General features: G+C 47.0%; 1 protein-coding gene across 1 annotated transcript in view; it reads right to left on the reverse strand.

The window, feature by feature from the left end:
• LOC119378552 (protein qui-1) overlaps positions 1 to 18,110 on the reverse strand; it is a 285,309-nt gene that overhangs the window by 143,331 nt on the left and 123,868 nt on the right. The window contains exon 3 of the mRNA XM_037647671.2: positions 15,612 to 15,793. Within this exon, the coding sequence (XP_037503599.1) occupies positions 15,612 to 15,793 (182 nt within the window). The remainder of the gene's footprint in view (positions 1 to 15,611; positions 15,794 to 18,110) is intronic.

Raw genomic sequence — 18,110 nt, forward strand, 5'->3', positions numbered from 1 at the left:
AACAGGGGACTGATCTTCGTGCAGAAGGTCTCAAATTACTTTTCTGAAAAGTAATTCAACATTTTTTTCGGCGTTTATTTTGCCCGGTTCTGTACACTTGCGTCAGTATCTTCACCCTTTACTTTCTTTCATGACGGCTTTTTAAGTATTGACCGGTCGTATAGAATCCTATTGTAAGCGACGACTGCTAAAGAAATCTCGTGTGTATAGTCTTCTCCGAGCAGTGTGTGAGGTCGCATAAAAGGAACGGGAATTAGTGCTAAATGTCTCATAAACAGATTTGAATCCCGGTGCAACAAAAACACCGAAGACGCCCTTTAACACCATTATAGTGCTTAAAGGAAACCCTCTAACAGCATGTCTACTTTTGTATATGGAGCGTCTACTTATTATAATTTTCTTCACTTATGATGCACCAGACGTTTCTAGGAACTGCTTCGGTGGCGTTCTCAGTGCTTTATTTTCTCAAATTTTTTGTGCATGTATCGCTCATTGTCTTGTGTCCTCCTCTATCGTTCCAACTGTACATGCACTCAACAGATCTGGTTAATCCCACCAATAACCGGCGCTGTAGCGATGGGAGACATAAAGCCAAGATGAGGCAACAGTCTTCTTTTTTTGTGCGACATTTTACTTGTCAATAATTACAGCTAATAATGACTTCTGGGGCAACGCATATTACAATTGTTTGTAAAATAATAATAATAAAACCCTCGGAAGTGCCTCTATTCGCGATAAAACAGGGCGACCCGATTAACATTCCTTTCATAGCCGTGCGCACAGGGAGGGGGGGGGGGCAGGGGGGCGCCCCCTCCCCCTATTCACCTAATAGGGGAGGGCGCAATGTCAGCCCCGCACATTGACATAATAGGGAGGGAGGGGCGCAATGTCAGCGCCATATATTAACATAATTGGAAAGGGGGCGCTGCGACGAACCTTCGTCTCCCCTGAAGAGGAACCCTGCGCACGCCTATGATTCCTTTTATAACGCGCTGCCCCATAAGAACGATACAAACTGCAGCGAGTCGACGTTAACCTTAAAATGGAGCCATCCAGAGACTATGCTGCACTGTATTCTTTTTTTTTTCCTTTTGTCGTTATTGTAAATAAGCCCCATGAAAATGGTGTCATGCTTCAGCCGCACGATGTCTCAAATTTTTATCGTCTTTCATTGTTCTTTCTTCGTGCATTTTTGCGGCGTTTCATTTGTTGTGTTAGTGTGGTTAATCCCCATTTTCGAATATATCAGTCACGAGGTGTTAGTAGAATATACCAGTCAAGGCTTCGTGCGAGTTGTAAACGCTCAATTGTATCTATATTCCCGTATTTTTGCGCGCAGAAGTTTCCAGCGAAGGAGAGCGCAAAGCACAAGGAAGCACCTGATGAAAGCCCGAAAGGTTGCGTAAACTGTTCATGGAATGCAGCATCAGGGGTCCTCGGCCACCATTTTCGTCAAAAACCGCAAGCCTGCACATTGAGCAATGACGGGACGGGTCCGACGGGGTAAATACGAGTATATGGAGTTGACGCGGCGCCTTCCTTAAATCAAGAGGGGAGGGGGAGCCCCCCCCCCTCCCTTGTGAGCATACCCCATGGTTGGGTAATTGCAGGTCACCAGTGCTAATTTACTTGCTTAATTCACTAGGCTAAGTACTAATTTTAGCTTGCCATAATAAATTCCTTCAGTGCCAGTAAAAAACGTTACCATTGAAAAAAGATTGTTAAAAATTGTTCTCCTCTCTTTTTCCCTTACCGCAACAACAAACACACAAATGAAGAGACATTTTCTCAATCAATCAATCAATCAATCAATCAACCAATCAATCAATCAATCAATCAATCAATCAATCAATCAATCAATCAATCAATCAATCTTGCAACGGTACGTACCTACAGTACGACAAGAACGTCAAGGACAAGAATGAAATGCCAACCCGCCAAGCGGGTCTAGTGGTTATGATGCTCGACTGCTGACCCGAGCGAAGTTCGTGGGATCGAACCGCGGCCACGGTAGCTGCATTTCGATGAAGGCGAAATACTAGAGGCCCGTGTACTTAGATTTAGGTGCTCGTTAAAGAACCCCAGGTGGTCTAAATTTCCGGAGACCTCCACTATGGCTTCCCTCGTATCATATCGTGGTTTTGGGACGTTAAACCCCAACAATTATTAGTACACAAAGTGCTTATTACCATGTGACCTCGTTTATTATTACCGTGTGCCCTCATTTTTGCTCCTTTAGATAAAATCAGTTGAAAGCTGGAACTCTTTGTGTTCACTTCGCTTTTCAAGTTTCGTCTCATTGCACTGGAGTTTTAATGAAGAAGTCACACCAACTCGTCATGACTACCCTATGCTGTAACATTTCAGCGCGCTTGTCGGGACTACCCTTTCTATCCTTTGCGAGTTTAATTTCCTTGTTCAAGCTGCTCGCTCTTTTCATCGGGCACTCGCTGTTCGGAAAGCGTCAAAAACTCACAAATAACTTGCGCACTGATGAAGACCATGACAGTCACAGCTTTCAGAGCATTATACTTGGCCGTCAACACTTAATCGAAAACGTCCACGCGTCTCGAGCTCCAAATATTGGAACACATGTCCGAAGCGTCAAAAGCAGGACTCGCTGGGTGCATTCACATACGCGATATATTGACAACGCTAAATTGAAACGCTGTACTTCTGGCCCGTGTTCCTTTTTTTTTTTCACGACAAGCATTTGTTCCAGTTATTCTTGTCTTATTTTCAACATTCTTAATGCATATGACTTATGAAGCTACTTCTCCAACAGTCCTACGTTACACAAATATATTGTTTCTTTATTTACTGGCAATTATATATGGAAGAAGTGGTTGCTTGGCTAAAGGTGTCCCGAGTGGTCATCATGATTAAGCCGTGCGCGCCATCGCAAGAACAACAGCACCAGTTACGTGCAACGCTCTTTCAATACAGTTCAAGCTGCGATTATGTAGCGCTAGTCATCAGTCCATTGGGTTAGCGCTCCTATAATTGCTTGACGAATAACAGAAAACTTAAGATTACGACCACATAGAGCGTTTTCGTTTCTGCACCACTAAGTGTCCAACACGTCATCGAAGGAAGGAGAGGGCGAGCTGCCAATGGCGCCGCTATACTGGCGCTCGATCGTCGGTGTTATGTGCAGCGGCGCGTGCCCCGGCGCCACTCGCGGATGCAGGGCATCGGCCCGCGCCGCATCAAGCACAGCCGCCGGCAAGGGCACAAAGGATTTACGTGGACGATGCGGGCCCTCCCTCTGTGCGGGAGGACTCTGCCGCCGACAACCGCAGCCAAGTTTGTTCGCCGTCGCGATCAACAGGGAGGACCGAGAAAGCAAACAAAGCGCGGCACAGACGGAAGCTTACACCTCCTCCTCATTTTCATGGGCCGCGTGCGGCTAAATTGCTGTCACCCCAGCCGCGTGGATTGTACATTCACCGCGGGAAACCTTCGCGACCCAGCAATAGGGGGGGGGGGTGATGCCGCAGGGCTCGGGCAGGCGCCATCTAATTGTAATGCCCGGGGCCACGGAACACAAAAGGAATCTCGCGGGAGAAGGCCCGAGAAAGGGGGGAAAAACGGACAACACGGCGCGTTCGTGAGCTTGCTGTGGACCGAGGTGCGGTCGCCGATGATGGGCCACGGCAGAAGCGCGTGAAACTGAGAACAGACTGCTATGCTTACCTGACCTGCAATGGCGTTCGCTAGTTTGAAACTTGGGCGAGTTATTTCATATTTGTCTCCCACGAGGTTAGAGACTGACGAGGCGAGAAGAAAAAGATGACGCTTCTTTGTGCATCGCGTGTAATATGGAGGCCTTTATGTGAACACGCACGGAGATGCATTTCGCTCCCGTGAGCGTTTTCCGCAAGTCCCGTTGAACAACGCTGGTCCTTCCAAAAATGTGTTTCCCACTGGTACGCTCCCTTCATTTAAATCGCAGGGTCTCGTTAACGCAAACATTTTCTACGTACGGATGACGCAGTGCCGCGGGCTCACTGGCCATTTCTTTCTCTTTTTTTGTTTAATTCATGGAAGCAGACATAGCATTTGTTTCTACTGACAGCATAAGTTGGTTGATTTATGAGGTTTAATGTCTCAAAGCGACTCAGGCTATGAGAGACGTCGTACGAAAGGGCTCTGGACAGTTTCGATCACCAGGGGTTCTTTACCGTGCACTGACATCGCACAGTACACGGGCTTTTAGCACGGCGCCTCCATCTAAGTGCCACCGCCGGGGCCGTGATCGAACCAGGGTCTTTTGGGTGAGTAGCCGAGCATCGCAACCGCTGAACCAATGCGGCGGCTGCGAACAGTATATAGGGCACTTCAAGTATACATATTAAGATAAAACAGTGCTTCCATCACTGTAAGCTAGAGAGTGCATGTCATCAATAGCAGCAGTCATGACATAATGGGTCATACAGGGTAATTAGCGGTTAATCGACAAAAATATAACTAAATTTTACCCTATACGTTTCACGGTCTTATTGTAATTGGCAAATTAACGCAAGGTCTGCGAGAAAGGCACATGACCTTTTGTATGTGAAATTAGCTTGATTTGCTGTGGAACTGAACGACTTGCTGTGGAGGCTGAAGCGCGTCCGCGGCTACACACTTCTCGACTTTACGTCACCGCTTGTCACGGAGTGGCAGGAAGCCAACGCTGCACCGCCACACGCTGTGGATGACAGGCTCATGATGCTGACGGAGCACTGATTTCCCGCTGTTGGGTGCCGTACAGATCGCCTGTAATCCAGGGGCTTAGCCAGGGGGAGGGAGGGGGAGGGGTTCAAACCCCCCGAAATTTTTCGATTTTGCATGTGTATATAGAGTGTGTTTTTTTTAGAAAATACAGATTTTTTGTAAAAATTCTATAACAGTCAGGCTCCTGTCGTTTTCGCACATGAACTATATGTCGAGGTGGAAATACTTTCCCGCACACAAAATGACGTTGACGCGACTAATTAACAAAAACACGTTAATTAACTTTTAATTATGATTTCAGTGCAGGCGTTTATATTACAAAGTTATAGTGCGTGCCCATTTATCGCACACCTATTTTTTAGAAATCACAAAAGTTACAAGTAGTTTGAAATATTCGTCATCGAATTTCGAGGGTGAAATCGAAACTGATAGCGCCCTGCGCGCACAAAGCGCGGTGGAACACCGGGATGACGCATGACAGGGAAGTGACAAAATTTGAATGAAGGCACGCAAAGCAGAATCTGGTCAGAAAAATCGGCAAGCATCCTGAAATACACTATACTCGGGGACAACTTTCTGTGGCAATGAAGGGAAAGTTACAGAGCCGCAATGCACGTATCCTACCGCTAATAAATGTAGTTCCTCAATTGCGCCAGTATTTTCTGCGTGAGATATATAAAATACTCCTTCATTTTCTACATGTAGCTTTTTGAGACGGAACGCAGCGCACACAAGCGAGATATTTGTATTTCTTTTACTTTATACGTTGTCACTTTGCGTTTTTGCGTGCGTGAAAAGGTCACGCCTTTTACCCGTACCTTGATGGACGCAACGCTAGCCATCACTTTCCACGTCGTTACAAGACGCGCGCCAAACCGGACTACTTCGCGTCGCAGTAAATAGGCAGTTTTAGAATAGCGTACGCTAAGTTAGCGTTAGCGTTTGCGGCAGGGGCGTAGCCAGAAATTTTTTTCGGGGGGGGTTCAACCATACTTGATGTATGTTCGTGCGTGTGTTTGTATGTGTGCGTGCCTATATACGCAAGCAAAATTGAAAAATTTCGGGGGGGGTTTGAACCCCCCCAACCCCCCCCCTTGGCTACGCCCCTGGTTTGCGGCCCGCTATTTCCGTCACTTAACGGGAGCCCGCAAGCGGTTAGCGTACGACGCATGCGCAGTTGCGCGAAAAGCCAACGCAAAGCTTTGCGTACGCTATTCTAAAACTGCCTAATGTGCAGACGCTCCGCCCCCGTAGCTTTCCCTTCATTGCCACAGAAAGTTGTCCCCGAGTATAGTAGACAGCTTAATGTTTGCCTGCGATGGGTGGTGCTTATCTGTTTTTTTTTCTTAAACTATACAGAAACGCGAAAAACTATTTCGCCTGTCTGAAAGAAGAAGTGCGCCGTGGCCGCCCCTTACTTATATGCTTCCCAGACAAAGAAATGGTTGATATTGCGGTTATCTTGTGCACAGTTGGAAAGAAACAGATAAGCATCAAACAGTACGCGCGAAAGTAAGGCGGTGTGTGGGCACAAGTGAGATGACATGTAGTTTTTCACGAAAACATACGGCATTGAAATTTTGTCACTGTCATGTGACGGGTAGTTCCAGTCTGACGTAGCAGAACGGTCGCGCTTCGTGCGCGCCTCGCGCGATCAGTTTCGATTTCGCCCATGACATTCGATGACGAGTGTCTCGAACTACGTGCAACTTTTGTGATCTCTAAATAATAGGTGTGTCATAAATTGGCACGCACTACAGCTTTGTAATATGAACACCCACCCTTAAGTCAATAATGAAAAGGTTAATTAACAAGTTTGTTAATTAGTCGCAGCGGTGTCATTTTAACTGCGGCAAAGTATTTCCACCTCGACGTGGAGTTCGTGTGCGAGAACGACAGGAGCTTTAATGTCATATGAATTTTATTTAAAAAATCTGTACTGTCTAAAAAAACAAAACAGCCTGTATACACGCACACAGACAAACGCGCGCACGAACATACATAAGGCATGTTTGAAAAAAAATTCTGGCTAGTTACTGCTGTAATCGGTCACAACATCGCCTCCGTAGAAGGTTAGCGGGGTAAGAGGGGAGGGGCATTGACGCGTGTGTTTCAGCCTTTTCGCAGCGGAGCTGTTTAAGCTTCGGGTGATGCCGGCGTGGGACGCAAAAACTGGGGCGGGTATGTGTCACTGAAAGCGGGTATGCGGCAAGCAACTCCTAGCGTAGGAAGGAAGGAAGGAAAACGGGAGAGAGGAAAGACAGGGATGTTAACCAGTTTGGCATATGCGGTATGCTACCCTGTACAGAGGGAAGGGATGGGGGAGATCGAAAGAAGAGTAAATAAAGAGAGAAAGAGAGGGGAACACACACGCACACACATAACTTCACAGCGCAGAGTGGCAGGCTTGTGCGGTATGCGGCATCATTAAGAGTCTACAGCCGCTCGTGCAAGTCTGTTGTCCTTAGGAATTTGAGCAATGCCTTGGTTGCTTGAATTCTCGATGACTTTTCAGGATGACATTGGAGAATTGTTTCTAGTGTCATTGTTCTAGCGTAGCACAGACATCCATGTAATATAGGAAGTGGTTGAGAAATGGAAGTGAGGGTGAGGAGGAAGGAAATGAGGTGGGGAGAGGGTAATACATAGCATAGCCTTGCCTTGTATAGCATAGAGAAAGGGAGGTGAGGTTGAAGAGGGCTGATGTTAGAGTGAGGAGGAGGGAAAGGAGGAGGTGAGAGAGTACACCACAGCATAACCGTGTACAGTATAGCATAGCAAGGGGTGGGAAAGAGAAGTGAGTGTATCAGATTCCACCACGTGGCGGCGCTCGCTTGCCAGCTCCGCTATTTACTCAGATTGCACAGGCGTGGAAGTGGCTTTGATTTTGTTTTTTATTTTTGTTTAATGCGCTCCGAAAACCGGAATTCGTCGGGCCAATGCTTCACGACAGATTGCATCATTTGCAGATCCAAAAGCTGATATGGCTTTTACAGAGAGGTTACTTGAACTTCCAGATTACGTGGAGATCTCCGAGCTTGATACCTTCAAGAGTATTTAAGAAAACCTCAATAATTAGCAGCTAATCACCACGTACCACCCGTCACCACATGACCTGACGGCGTGTATTTAACGGGACCACCAGGTGTAATACACGTAAGTGACTCAAACCCTGAGAACTCAAGGGGGCAATGAAATTTCTCAGCAAGTAAAGTTGCAGTTTAGAACAAGAATTTGAATCAGGGACAGCGTTAGCTCACGTCCTTTCAGAACCACGAAAAAAAAAAAAATCTGTTGGAGAAAACATTCATAGTGGCTCGCTAGAACGGTACGAACGATGGTTTTCGAGTGTATTTACTTTCTCATCTTTTCTTTTTTTATGCCGTTGGCTTCAGTTATTATTGTTCGCCTAGGTGGTGGTCTATCCTCGTTTTACATTTTGTAGAGACCGCAGCAGCGTTTATTGATGCGGAGGCCGCCCAAGGGCGAGCTAAATCCTCACCGTATTTCATACACGTTTTGTTTTCTCCTGCCTTCGCTTCCCTTCTTGTGTAAGAGAGCTGCACCACAACATGCTTTGTCGACTTTTCGTGCAGCACATCCCGGGACGTCTCCAAACTTGAGAGCAACGCGGTATGTGTCAACAACAGCGACGACTCCTGCGAAGATCTGCTTGTAGAAAATAAAGTTCATCCCTCGATATCCCGAGACGCAATGTTGTTCATAGCGCTCGAACTAGGGCTGTTTCTTGGATAAAGTCCTCTGTGCGTGCGCGCGTGGGTCAGTGCGAGTGCGCAAAGGAACCATGAAAGGTTATTTTTCCAGTTCCACCAGCCACCTGTCGCTTCTGAAAATTTCTTCCCGCATCCTTAGTGCAAACTTGATTTTCTTCGGCGAAATGTGGTCAAGGCGGCAGCGTTGAAGGCCCATTCCTACCTGCTCCTTTTCACCATTTCTCGAGAAACCTTTCAAGAGTTGTTTGCCATTGTCGCCGCTCAAAAAAAAAAAAAAAAAAAAAAAAAAAACTTAATTAAAGCACCTGTTTTACCATCACCTTATCTTATACGTTATATTTATTTTGGTAATTTAATTTACTACTTTTAAGTCGGAAAGACGTATTTTGTCCAGAAAAGGAAAAAAAAAATAAATAAAGGAGGCTAAAGTAAGTAAACCGAATGATACCATTTCCGTCGCTCCTTCTCCTTCGTTCCCCGCCGTTCCCCTATATTTATTTTTTTTTTGCGCAGGTTCTGTTTTTCCTGTTTTTTTTTTTTTCTTTTAACAACCTCAGAACTGGCGGCAACAACGTATCTTCCATTACCTCTTATTTCTCCGCGGTCAACATTGACGGAAGCGGACAGTCTCTCAACATCTTTCTTTCCTTTCCTCACCTCGAAGCTCATGCCTAGCCTCGGTCGATCATCAGAAACGCTGTTTGCGAAGCCGAGCTCTTTCGCCGAGTCTTCTTTTAGCATCATTTTCTCCACTTATTTTTCACAATTTCTTGGTTGTTTGCACATACATCTGGTCTGTTTTACCACACTGTTCTTTTACAGCTACGAACAGTGAGGAGCTACACTTCTGTGATTTTTCCTGGCAACCTTGCGCTGTGTGGATCGGCAGATTTTTGTATTTACTACGGATATCGACTGAGGCGTCTGAAAAGCGTTATCGAGAAAGATATGCACGAGACGTTTTCTAGCCATCGCTCTATTACAATGGTGGATGCTATGGAACGTGACAGCACGCGAATTAGTAAAGTAGCTATCTGTTCTACTTAACAACCTATAAAATTAGGTCATTTATCGTGATCGAAAATTCGTAGCTTCTACAGAGTGGAATTTACGAGAGCATATCGGTGTCAAGAAGTGCTGCCACTTGGCAATGGGGTGGCAATGTCACGCATCATTACTGAAACTGAGCGAAAAAGCAGTGCGTATGACCAACTTGGAGGAAGGAGCCCCAGCTGACGTATCAGTCGGCGGCATGCATTATCAGGTGTCCATCAGGTTACATACGAAACGGTAATATATACGAAGCAAAGTGTCTTGCTGTAGTATTATGAACCCGGCGATAATTTCCGGATATTTAGTGGATTTTTTTTTACTCTTTTTCGCGAATCTCCAGTAAGAAATCACACTGTGCTTCCGCAGTGTCTTTCGTGGCTTAGCTGCGTTGTGGGCAAGCAAGTCCCCAATTAAGATGAGTGCATGAGAATTTCGCACCGCTAGTATACTCATCATTGAGCCTCGGGCGTGAATTAAAACGAATTAAATGAATAACAGTACCTCGTGGCAGAGCTTTTTCCGAAAGTTTAAGAATGGTTCCGCAGCACACTTAGTCGGGCTAAATGTTTCATATTTAGGATGAAAGGTGTAAATGAGAAACGCTTCGATCGTTCGGAATAATAATTAGCGGTACGGGCAATTTTATGACGTGCACCGCCCTGGTTAGACCAAAATCACCGAAACCGCTTCTCTGTCATGACGTAATTAAAAACAAAAATATCCGCACATTCCAATCGAAACACTCGCTCATTGAGTAATTTACAATTAGGATTGATAACTGATAGCATCGAATACGGGTGGACTGACGCGAGCTAATGGACAGTGCACAATATGAAATAAATGGCGTATAACTGATGTATCCAGCAAAATCCGAGATCACCCGAGCACTTCTTAACGAGTCGTGAATGCGAAAGCACTATAATGTCCAATTCAACGCCCGATCCAGCAAGCATGCAGCAGCAGCCTGCAAGCGCGGCCAACGCCGCATGCCACCGACGACCTGTGTTACGAGAGACCGAGGAAGCAGCAACCAGACAGAATCCATGACGCGTACCGCGCCACCATCACGGGACTAAGTGTGCCGTTCGAGTGGACGCCGTGACATCACTGAGTGTGCCGTGAAGACGGACGCCGGATTTTTCGCCTCATCAGCCAATATGGTTCTCGCTGGGATAAAATACGCATTTGTTAAGATGACGTGTTAATGATATTATGAACAGCCAACGGGCGCATGCTGCACTTCCGATCACATAACGCCATGCCGAGCAACGCTGCCGAAGTTAATCACTGCATTTGTCATTATACTCTCTTTCACATCCTTGAAGTCCGTCACTCTGCAACTTTTCCTGCTTTCCTTACTTCTTAATTTCGCACTTTCGAATATGAAACAGTACACGAGCTTATTGTCATTGTTTGTCATCTCTCCGGCGTTTGATACGATATATGCGGATCAGTGCGCACAGCTATGCTCCAAAGAGTTAAAGGTTTGTAATCCCCACAAACTTTGCCATTCTCCTTTTTCTCTATGCTTCTCGTTCCCTATGCTTAATTAACGGACAGACGTACCTCGTATAAACGGGACATGTTTTTTTTTTTTTCTAATTTTGTTTAACAACGTGTTCAAGCAGCCCGCGTCCTGGCTGGGCAACAAACACACCATCGCATGCTGTGAAAACCCGACGTTGTTTTTATAGGTGCCCAGAGGTTTGTACAGGCGCTCCAAACTCCAACCCTCTTTCGAAGGTGAACAAACTTTTTGTGCCCGCACGCGAGAAACCGAGACCGTGCTTCTTCAGTGAATATACTGCCATTAAAGTTGATACACATACGAATAAAAGAATGCAAGGAAATGTGAGGAAGTAAGCGAGAACCTAAGAGGAAAGACAAATACAGTAAGCTTCTGGCTCGTCGCATATACTGCGTCGTCGTTCGAGAGAAAAAAAAAGTGGGGGAACACCGCGTCCATAGAAAACGGATTGGTGTGTCGGCGGGTGCGGTTGCTTTGCACGTGAAAGAGAGGAGTGCTTGTCCGTAAGTGTGCACATTGTACAGATGTAGCTACGACGAAAAAAGATTCTTTTTTACTGCTCCGCGACGGTTGGCCGACTATCCGCGAGGCGCTACTCAAACATCGGTCCTGAACATTCGTCGGTCCACATGGCACTGAATACCTTCTTGTGCTTCTTGAGGGCGACTATAGGCGCTCGTATGAACCTCACTACGTCCGCTCACCAGCACTCGTTTACGACGTGTTTCATTTCTCGTCACAGGTGTGCGCAAGGTTCGCCTTCAGGGGTTGGGGGGGGGTTCATCGCAGCCCCCCCCCTCTCCCCTTGCGCATGCCTATGTTTCTCGCACTCTAACTTTTTTTTTTTATTTTTCTCTTTTATCTATCCCATCGCGGGGCAGTCAACGCAAAGCTTTTCTGGCTAATATATCTGCTTTTTTTTTCTCACACTTCACTCCTCCCCGTTCGTCCGTGAAAGACCGTCCGAAATTTTTTTGTCATCTCTACGCCAGTGTCACCGATCGCTTGTTCGAGTGATTCGGTTTATTGATTGTTCAAGGTGTTTGCTACAAAGGGGATGAAAGCATATCAGTCTGGGCCGACAGTCGCAGTAGAGTCCGTCCGTGCTATTCAGAACTGTGGCGTAGCTGGGATGGGGTGGGCTTGAGGTGTTCCCGCATAAAAATCAATTGTTAGTAGCGCACGTACTGAGAATTGATTTTTATTTCGGAAACGTGTGGTATTCATAACAAAGACGGGGACAGCAGTACATGTATCAGACATGGAAGCCCGCATCATCCCGATATGCGATTTCCTTTGCGCTCAGAGTAATCGAGAGGGCGCTTACACAGTTGGCACATTCTTTTTTAATCAGATTCGCCTCGGCTATCTCCCGTGTATCGTTGTCAATGTTCCTAAACAAAACTACAAACTCATTAGGCAGAGGTATGTAACCGCGGCCATTGCAATGTACTGACATTCGCCCATCGCGGTAACAGTTAATTTCTGCTTGTGCGCCCTTAACTTGTCATCCAGGAAGTTGTTAGTAGCACACGCCCTGTCCTCTTCCTTGGCCCCTGTGTTTTCAGCGGTATGGCTTCATTGAATCAACACCCCTTCATTTCTTGTCGCCCCATCGCAATAAAATGTTGCAGAAGACAGGCAAAAAAACAAACGAGTCAGGAGACAGTGGCTGTTTCAAGGGGCGGGGGGTTTTAAGAGGGGGTGGTAAGGTATGGGGGTCGAACTTTTTAATGACTCCCTCGCCTCCCCCAACAGAAAGTTTTAGAAGGCAGGCTGTGAAGTTAATTAAATAGAGTGAAAAGTCGGTATCCGATTAAAAAAAAATCAACGGCGATTACGATGCTACTTTATGCGAAATTAGAGTGCAGCAGAATTCTAGCGTTAGCAGCGCTGACCCTCTGATCGGTCCGTTCGTTTAGCCAGAGCTGTAGACGATGCATTTCCACTAGATGCATGGCTCATTGTTCAGAAAGGAAGCGGGAACACGGGAACGCATGGCTCGCGTGGGGATCATTGAGCGTTGCGGCAAGTAAATGTTAACTGAGGCCAGCAAGGGACGACGAAGAAGAGGCGGGAAGGGCTGTATTTTTTCCCGATGACGTGCAGTATCATGCTCTTGTTCCGCGTTGCGGCCTTCCCTAGAATGTCGCTATCAAGCGGCATCGGCGCAGCGTTTTTCCTCTTCTTCGTATGTAGCTTTCGTCAGCGCCTTGGTATTGTTCCCCTCTCTGCAGCCTTGTTGCGTTGTTTCTGACGTAATCTATATTGACGAGTTGTACTTGAGTCGGTGAGTGAACGCCCCAACGGCATCATCGACCCCTGTTTTAATAGTTCGCTCGTGGCGGATGCCATCGCAAGCGCGAGCTCCCGCGCTCTGCGTTCCGCGAACTGCACTCTGAGCCCGCTGCAGCTGTCGCCACAGAACTTCACACCTGCGCGGGTATTTGCCCAAGAGTGCCGGAAAGCTTAAACGGTGTAAGCGGTAGTGCGTGTAAATTTCATGGTAGGTAAAAAGCCGATCCCGCGCCGTAAACGGAGCCTCCTCCGTTAGGGGTTACGACACATCTGATGCCTGCGCCCAGACCGTAAATCCTCGTGGGCTGTCATGAACCGCCTCTTTTCCGGCAAGGTCCGCATGCGCGGCAGTCGAGATTAATGCTACAGTTCGATGGAGGGAATGGGCCAAAATGAGAGAATGGGCTGGCTTAGAGACGCTGCCCCGCCACAGCCCTCTCAATCCCGCATTCATCAGTTCTCGTCAGCGAATCGTCGCAGGGAGAACAAATGGGCAAATGTTGCGGCGTAGGCGCGCATAGAAGCGAACACCAGTGTCATGTCGGGTTCGGCTGTGAAAAAGCGACGATTATTTATTATTGTTGTTAGGCCACCACGGTCGCTCAGTGGTTACGGTACTCGGCTGCTGACCCGAGATACACAGGTTCGATACCCGCGGCTGCGCCGGTTGCATATCGTTGGAAGCGAAATGCTAAAGGCCAGTGTACTGCGCCATGTCAGTGCCCGTTAAAGAACCCCAGGTGGTCGAAACCATGGCGTCTCTCATAGCCTGAGTCGCTTTGGGACGTTAAGCCCCGTAAACCGACCAACCGAGCGCGAAGAGCCGAACTTGGTTTTACAGCATTAGTGAAGGCATGAACTGGGGTATAACATGCCAGCCGAAATCGCGCCATTTCTGCACTGCAAGTTATCAACGGAAGAGATTCGCAGTAAATCCTCTCACCAGATGCTACTGTTGCGAGACGGCCGCTTTACATGGCCCGTACCTTTATGCCCTTGCATTCCAAGATCATTGAGAGGCAGTAGTACTACTAGCACTGACGTACTTAAACAATCTTTTCGTTGCATATCTTTTACGAGCTATCATTTGCCACTGACAGATTTTATTACGTATATAGACTATTTTACGTAAGGCATATGGGCGCCGCCATCATGGGCTGTTAAACGAATGTTTTCTTATTTTGGTATATCTGACGAGAACTGATAAAGTCAGGAAACGCCGAATGCCCCAACCCAACGGTTTTCATGTTTATACGCCCACCGTAACACTGTTCGCTTAGTTGTTTAAGATAAAACACGGCAAGGTTAACAGCCCAGCATGGCGGGCTGACCGAAACGCGTCCGTAAAATAGTCTATACTTACTCTGTGCAATTTAAAGCGCATGCGTCGCCGTGGCTTGCACGAATGCCTGCTTATTTCGGGTCGGAATGGCTAACAACCCCCCACGCGATCATTGTAGTTGCGAGGAAACGATTGCTTAACTCCTCTGCGAGTGTTCCCGTTTCACTGCGCTCAGAAAATAGCTTTCGAATGCCTTAGAGAGACTTGACAATCGGCCTTCGTCGAAGGAAAGGGTCTTGGGACACTGGCCGAAACCGTCCTCAGCACAGAAGGCGTTGCTGAGCTTCTTACGGTAAACTGAATGATCTTAAAGGCGGACTCAAAGCAGTGTCATGTTTTCCTTTCCCTTTTTTTCTTCCTTTTTGCCTTCTCTAATTTTTATTTCCTATTTTGTAATGTCTCTTTTCTCTTCTCTTATTTCTCTTATACCCTTTTCCTAGCATACGGTCCCGACCGGTCTAAGAACAGGCTCACCTCCCTGTCTTTCCGTCTATTTCTTTCGCCTATATTTCGTCTACCTTTCGCCACTCATCGATACATTACAAATTCATGATCCCCTGCTAGGCGCTCTTCGGTCGTACTTCGGCCTTGCCGCGGTGGTCTAGTGGTTATGGCGCTCGACTGCTGACCCGAAGATCGCGGGATTGAATCCCGGCCGCGGCGGCTGCATTTTCGATGGAGGCGAAAAAGTTTCAGGCACGTGTACTTAGATTTATGTGCACGTTAAAGAACCCCAGGTGGTCGAAATTTCCGGAGCCCTCCACTACGGCGTCCCTCTTAATCATATCGTGGTTTTGGGACGTTAAACCACAGATATTATTATTATTATTATTATTCTGTCGTACTTAACGCTTACGCCTTTAAACCTCATACGTCCTCATTCTCATCACCATCGCTACATCAGCACCCTTTCTAGAAAGCCGAAGTAGGTCCTCACCTATCAGAAGGGGCTTGCAACTCGTAGGCCGGTGGCACCAGATTCTCGTTGAGGAGGTACCACTGGTCGAGCAGTGACACATCTAGGTCCGCGTCCTGGGCAGCCTGGTGCAACGGTTCGAACACTGTGCTCTCGATGTGGTCGGGGAGAGCGAAGGGCCGGTATTTGTTGCCCACCAGGCACTGCGATAAGGCAGATAAAGAAAACGAGGACAGTAAGCGTAACTTCACCAAAACATGGCGTTCGACGCGTTGCCCTCTGCGAGTCGCGTCGCCCGCTCTAATCGCCTTTTGCTCGAGACACCTCTCCAGAAGCTCAGATACCATTCCATATAAATGTGAATTAGAATGACTAGATTGCCTTTATTTCCGGTCATAGCAAGCCCATTCGTGCACGCAGAGAGAGATGAATAGAAAAACAATAAAATGATATTTTAGTTAGAAAATGGCATTTCTTCTCCATAATAAATGGCATTTCGTCTGTTGCGCTGTCCAGAACTAAAAGTTTTCTGCAGCAGGCCTTGACATCCCTACATGGGATACCCGAGTCCGGACCGTTAACTTGCCGGACACTCCATGAAGTTTTAAATGCGAATGCATTTCTTAGTCGGGCTATGTGAGGCATCCGGCGTTGTCCGCGCGCCTCTCCGCTCTCACTCCCTCTCCCATAGCAACAGCTGCGGGCGCGCTCGCTTATCCTCGCCCCTAGCAACCGGAGCAGGTGGTGCGGGCGGAGTAGCATAGAGTGAGTGGAGAGGAGGAGCGCGCTCTGACGTGTGAGGGCGCTCGCATCCGCGCTCCCGCGTGTGTGGAGAGTGTGTAGGAGAGGGCAGATGCAGTGCTTCGCCGCTGCTTCTCTCGCCGTTCGCTCTCTCTCCTCCCTGCGCCACCGCCTCAATGCAGTGCGTTTGAAACGCGTTTGTAGCGTTTGTGCTGCCTTGTCACAGCCTGAAAACAGCGCGTTCTAAACGCGTTTGTGCTGCATTGAAGGCGGTGGCAACATTCCTGAGGTGATTACGAACGCACGTAGGAAGCGTTCGTTGAAAGAGGCGCCCAAAAGGGAGACACTTGAGCGCGTTGATTTGTCCAGCTTTACGCCATTAAAATTACTACGCCGTGTACTCTCGGCGCAAGAAATGCATTTGCATTTCCTCACGATTGCCTTCGGGAAGGTGGGGGGCATTTTTTTCCATCCATTCATGTCAGAAAAGCTATAATTAACTTTGCGCGAAGTCCACGCTCTTAAATCGGCATTATGGACTTCACACAGCTCATTGTAGAAAGAATGGTACGTTGGATTTAGTGGAGTTAAGGCAAACACCTTTGTTGGGAGCTCAGTTTAGCAGAGACGAGAAATACGCATGTTGCCAGCGTGAAAGGAGACAGCAGACTGACGTTTATTTATCAGGAAAACAGGTCGGCGTAGTGCGGAGGAAAATGCACGTGATCATTGAGGAAGCGAGTGAGGTGATAGAAGGTATCGTTCAAAAACCCCGAATTCGAGATGGAATCAAGTTTGGACAAAATGTGGGAAAAGCTGCCCAGGTACGTCGCATCACCGTCTGATCGACATCAACCATTGAGGCGGGCGGTCTCTTCACCTTATCTTTAAACCTTTCCACTGCAGAAACGGCGCATGGTGCACGTGGCTCAATTAGTCGCAGATTTGGCAGTATCGCCACGATAGAACAATTATTGTGCGGTGTAAATCAACAAAAAGTTCAGTGTTCACCTACTTCTTGCTTTTTAAAATTAAATGCCCGTGTATGCATCCTACCCGCTACACCTTTCTCGTAGGCTGGCGGTGTATAGCAAAAATAGCCCGGCTTCGAACAAGCAAACGAGCAAACAAGTCAGGCAGACAGGCTCTAACAGGACTAGAAAACACACAAACAAGGTAAGGTAAGTTGAAACGCACAAACACTTAGTTCATATACAGTTCAAGTTAGCTTATTGTACAGGGAAGCACATACATTTCGAATATAGCAGTCTCTGGCAGTTCGCTTGTATTTGCTTGTGCACTCTAGAATACAACATACACAAAAAGGTTTTAAGACAGGTTGCAACAACGTTATTATCAAAGAAATCATACACGTCACAAATTACAGTGTAAGCTGCTCGAATAATTATCTCCAAGTCTTGACACTTGAGGAAATTCTTCAACACACGAAATACGCGCGTTTGTAGTTCGGTTGTTCAATATGGTTTCATTTTTTTTACCAGTGCGATCGGTGATTTATCCAGATTGATCAATTTATCACTTAACTTTTTCCGATGTGAAGCACGAATTTTGAAGTACAACAAAAACGCATTTAACGTATGCTTCTGATTTTTAGTCCGAGCACACCGTACTTCCGGATCGACATATTTTAAGCTAGAAATCGCTTTGTGTACACAGTGCCTGCACGCAATCCGTGCATTGCTGTTTCGAGCGGACGGCTTACATTTACTGGAATACATTTAATTTGGATCAATCGAAAACAGAACGAGAGTTTGCACT

This window comes from Rhipicephalus sanguineus, chromosome 1, assembly GCF_013339695.2.
Source record: "Rhipicephalus sanguineus isolate Rsan-2018 chromosome 1, BIME_Rsan_1.4, whole genome shotgun sequence".
In the NCBI taxonomy this organism is placed as follows: Eukaryota; Metazoa; Arthropoda; class Arachnida; order Ixodida; family Ixodidae; genus Rhipicephalus; species Rhipicephalus sanguineus.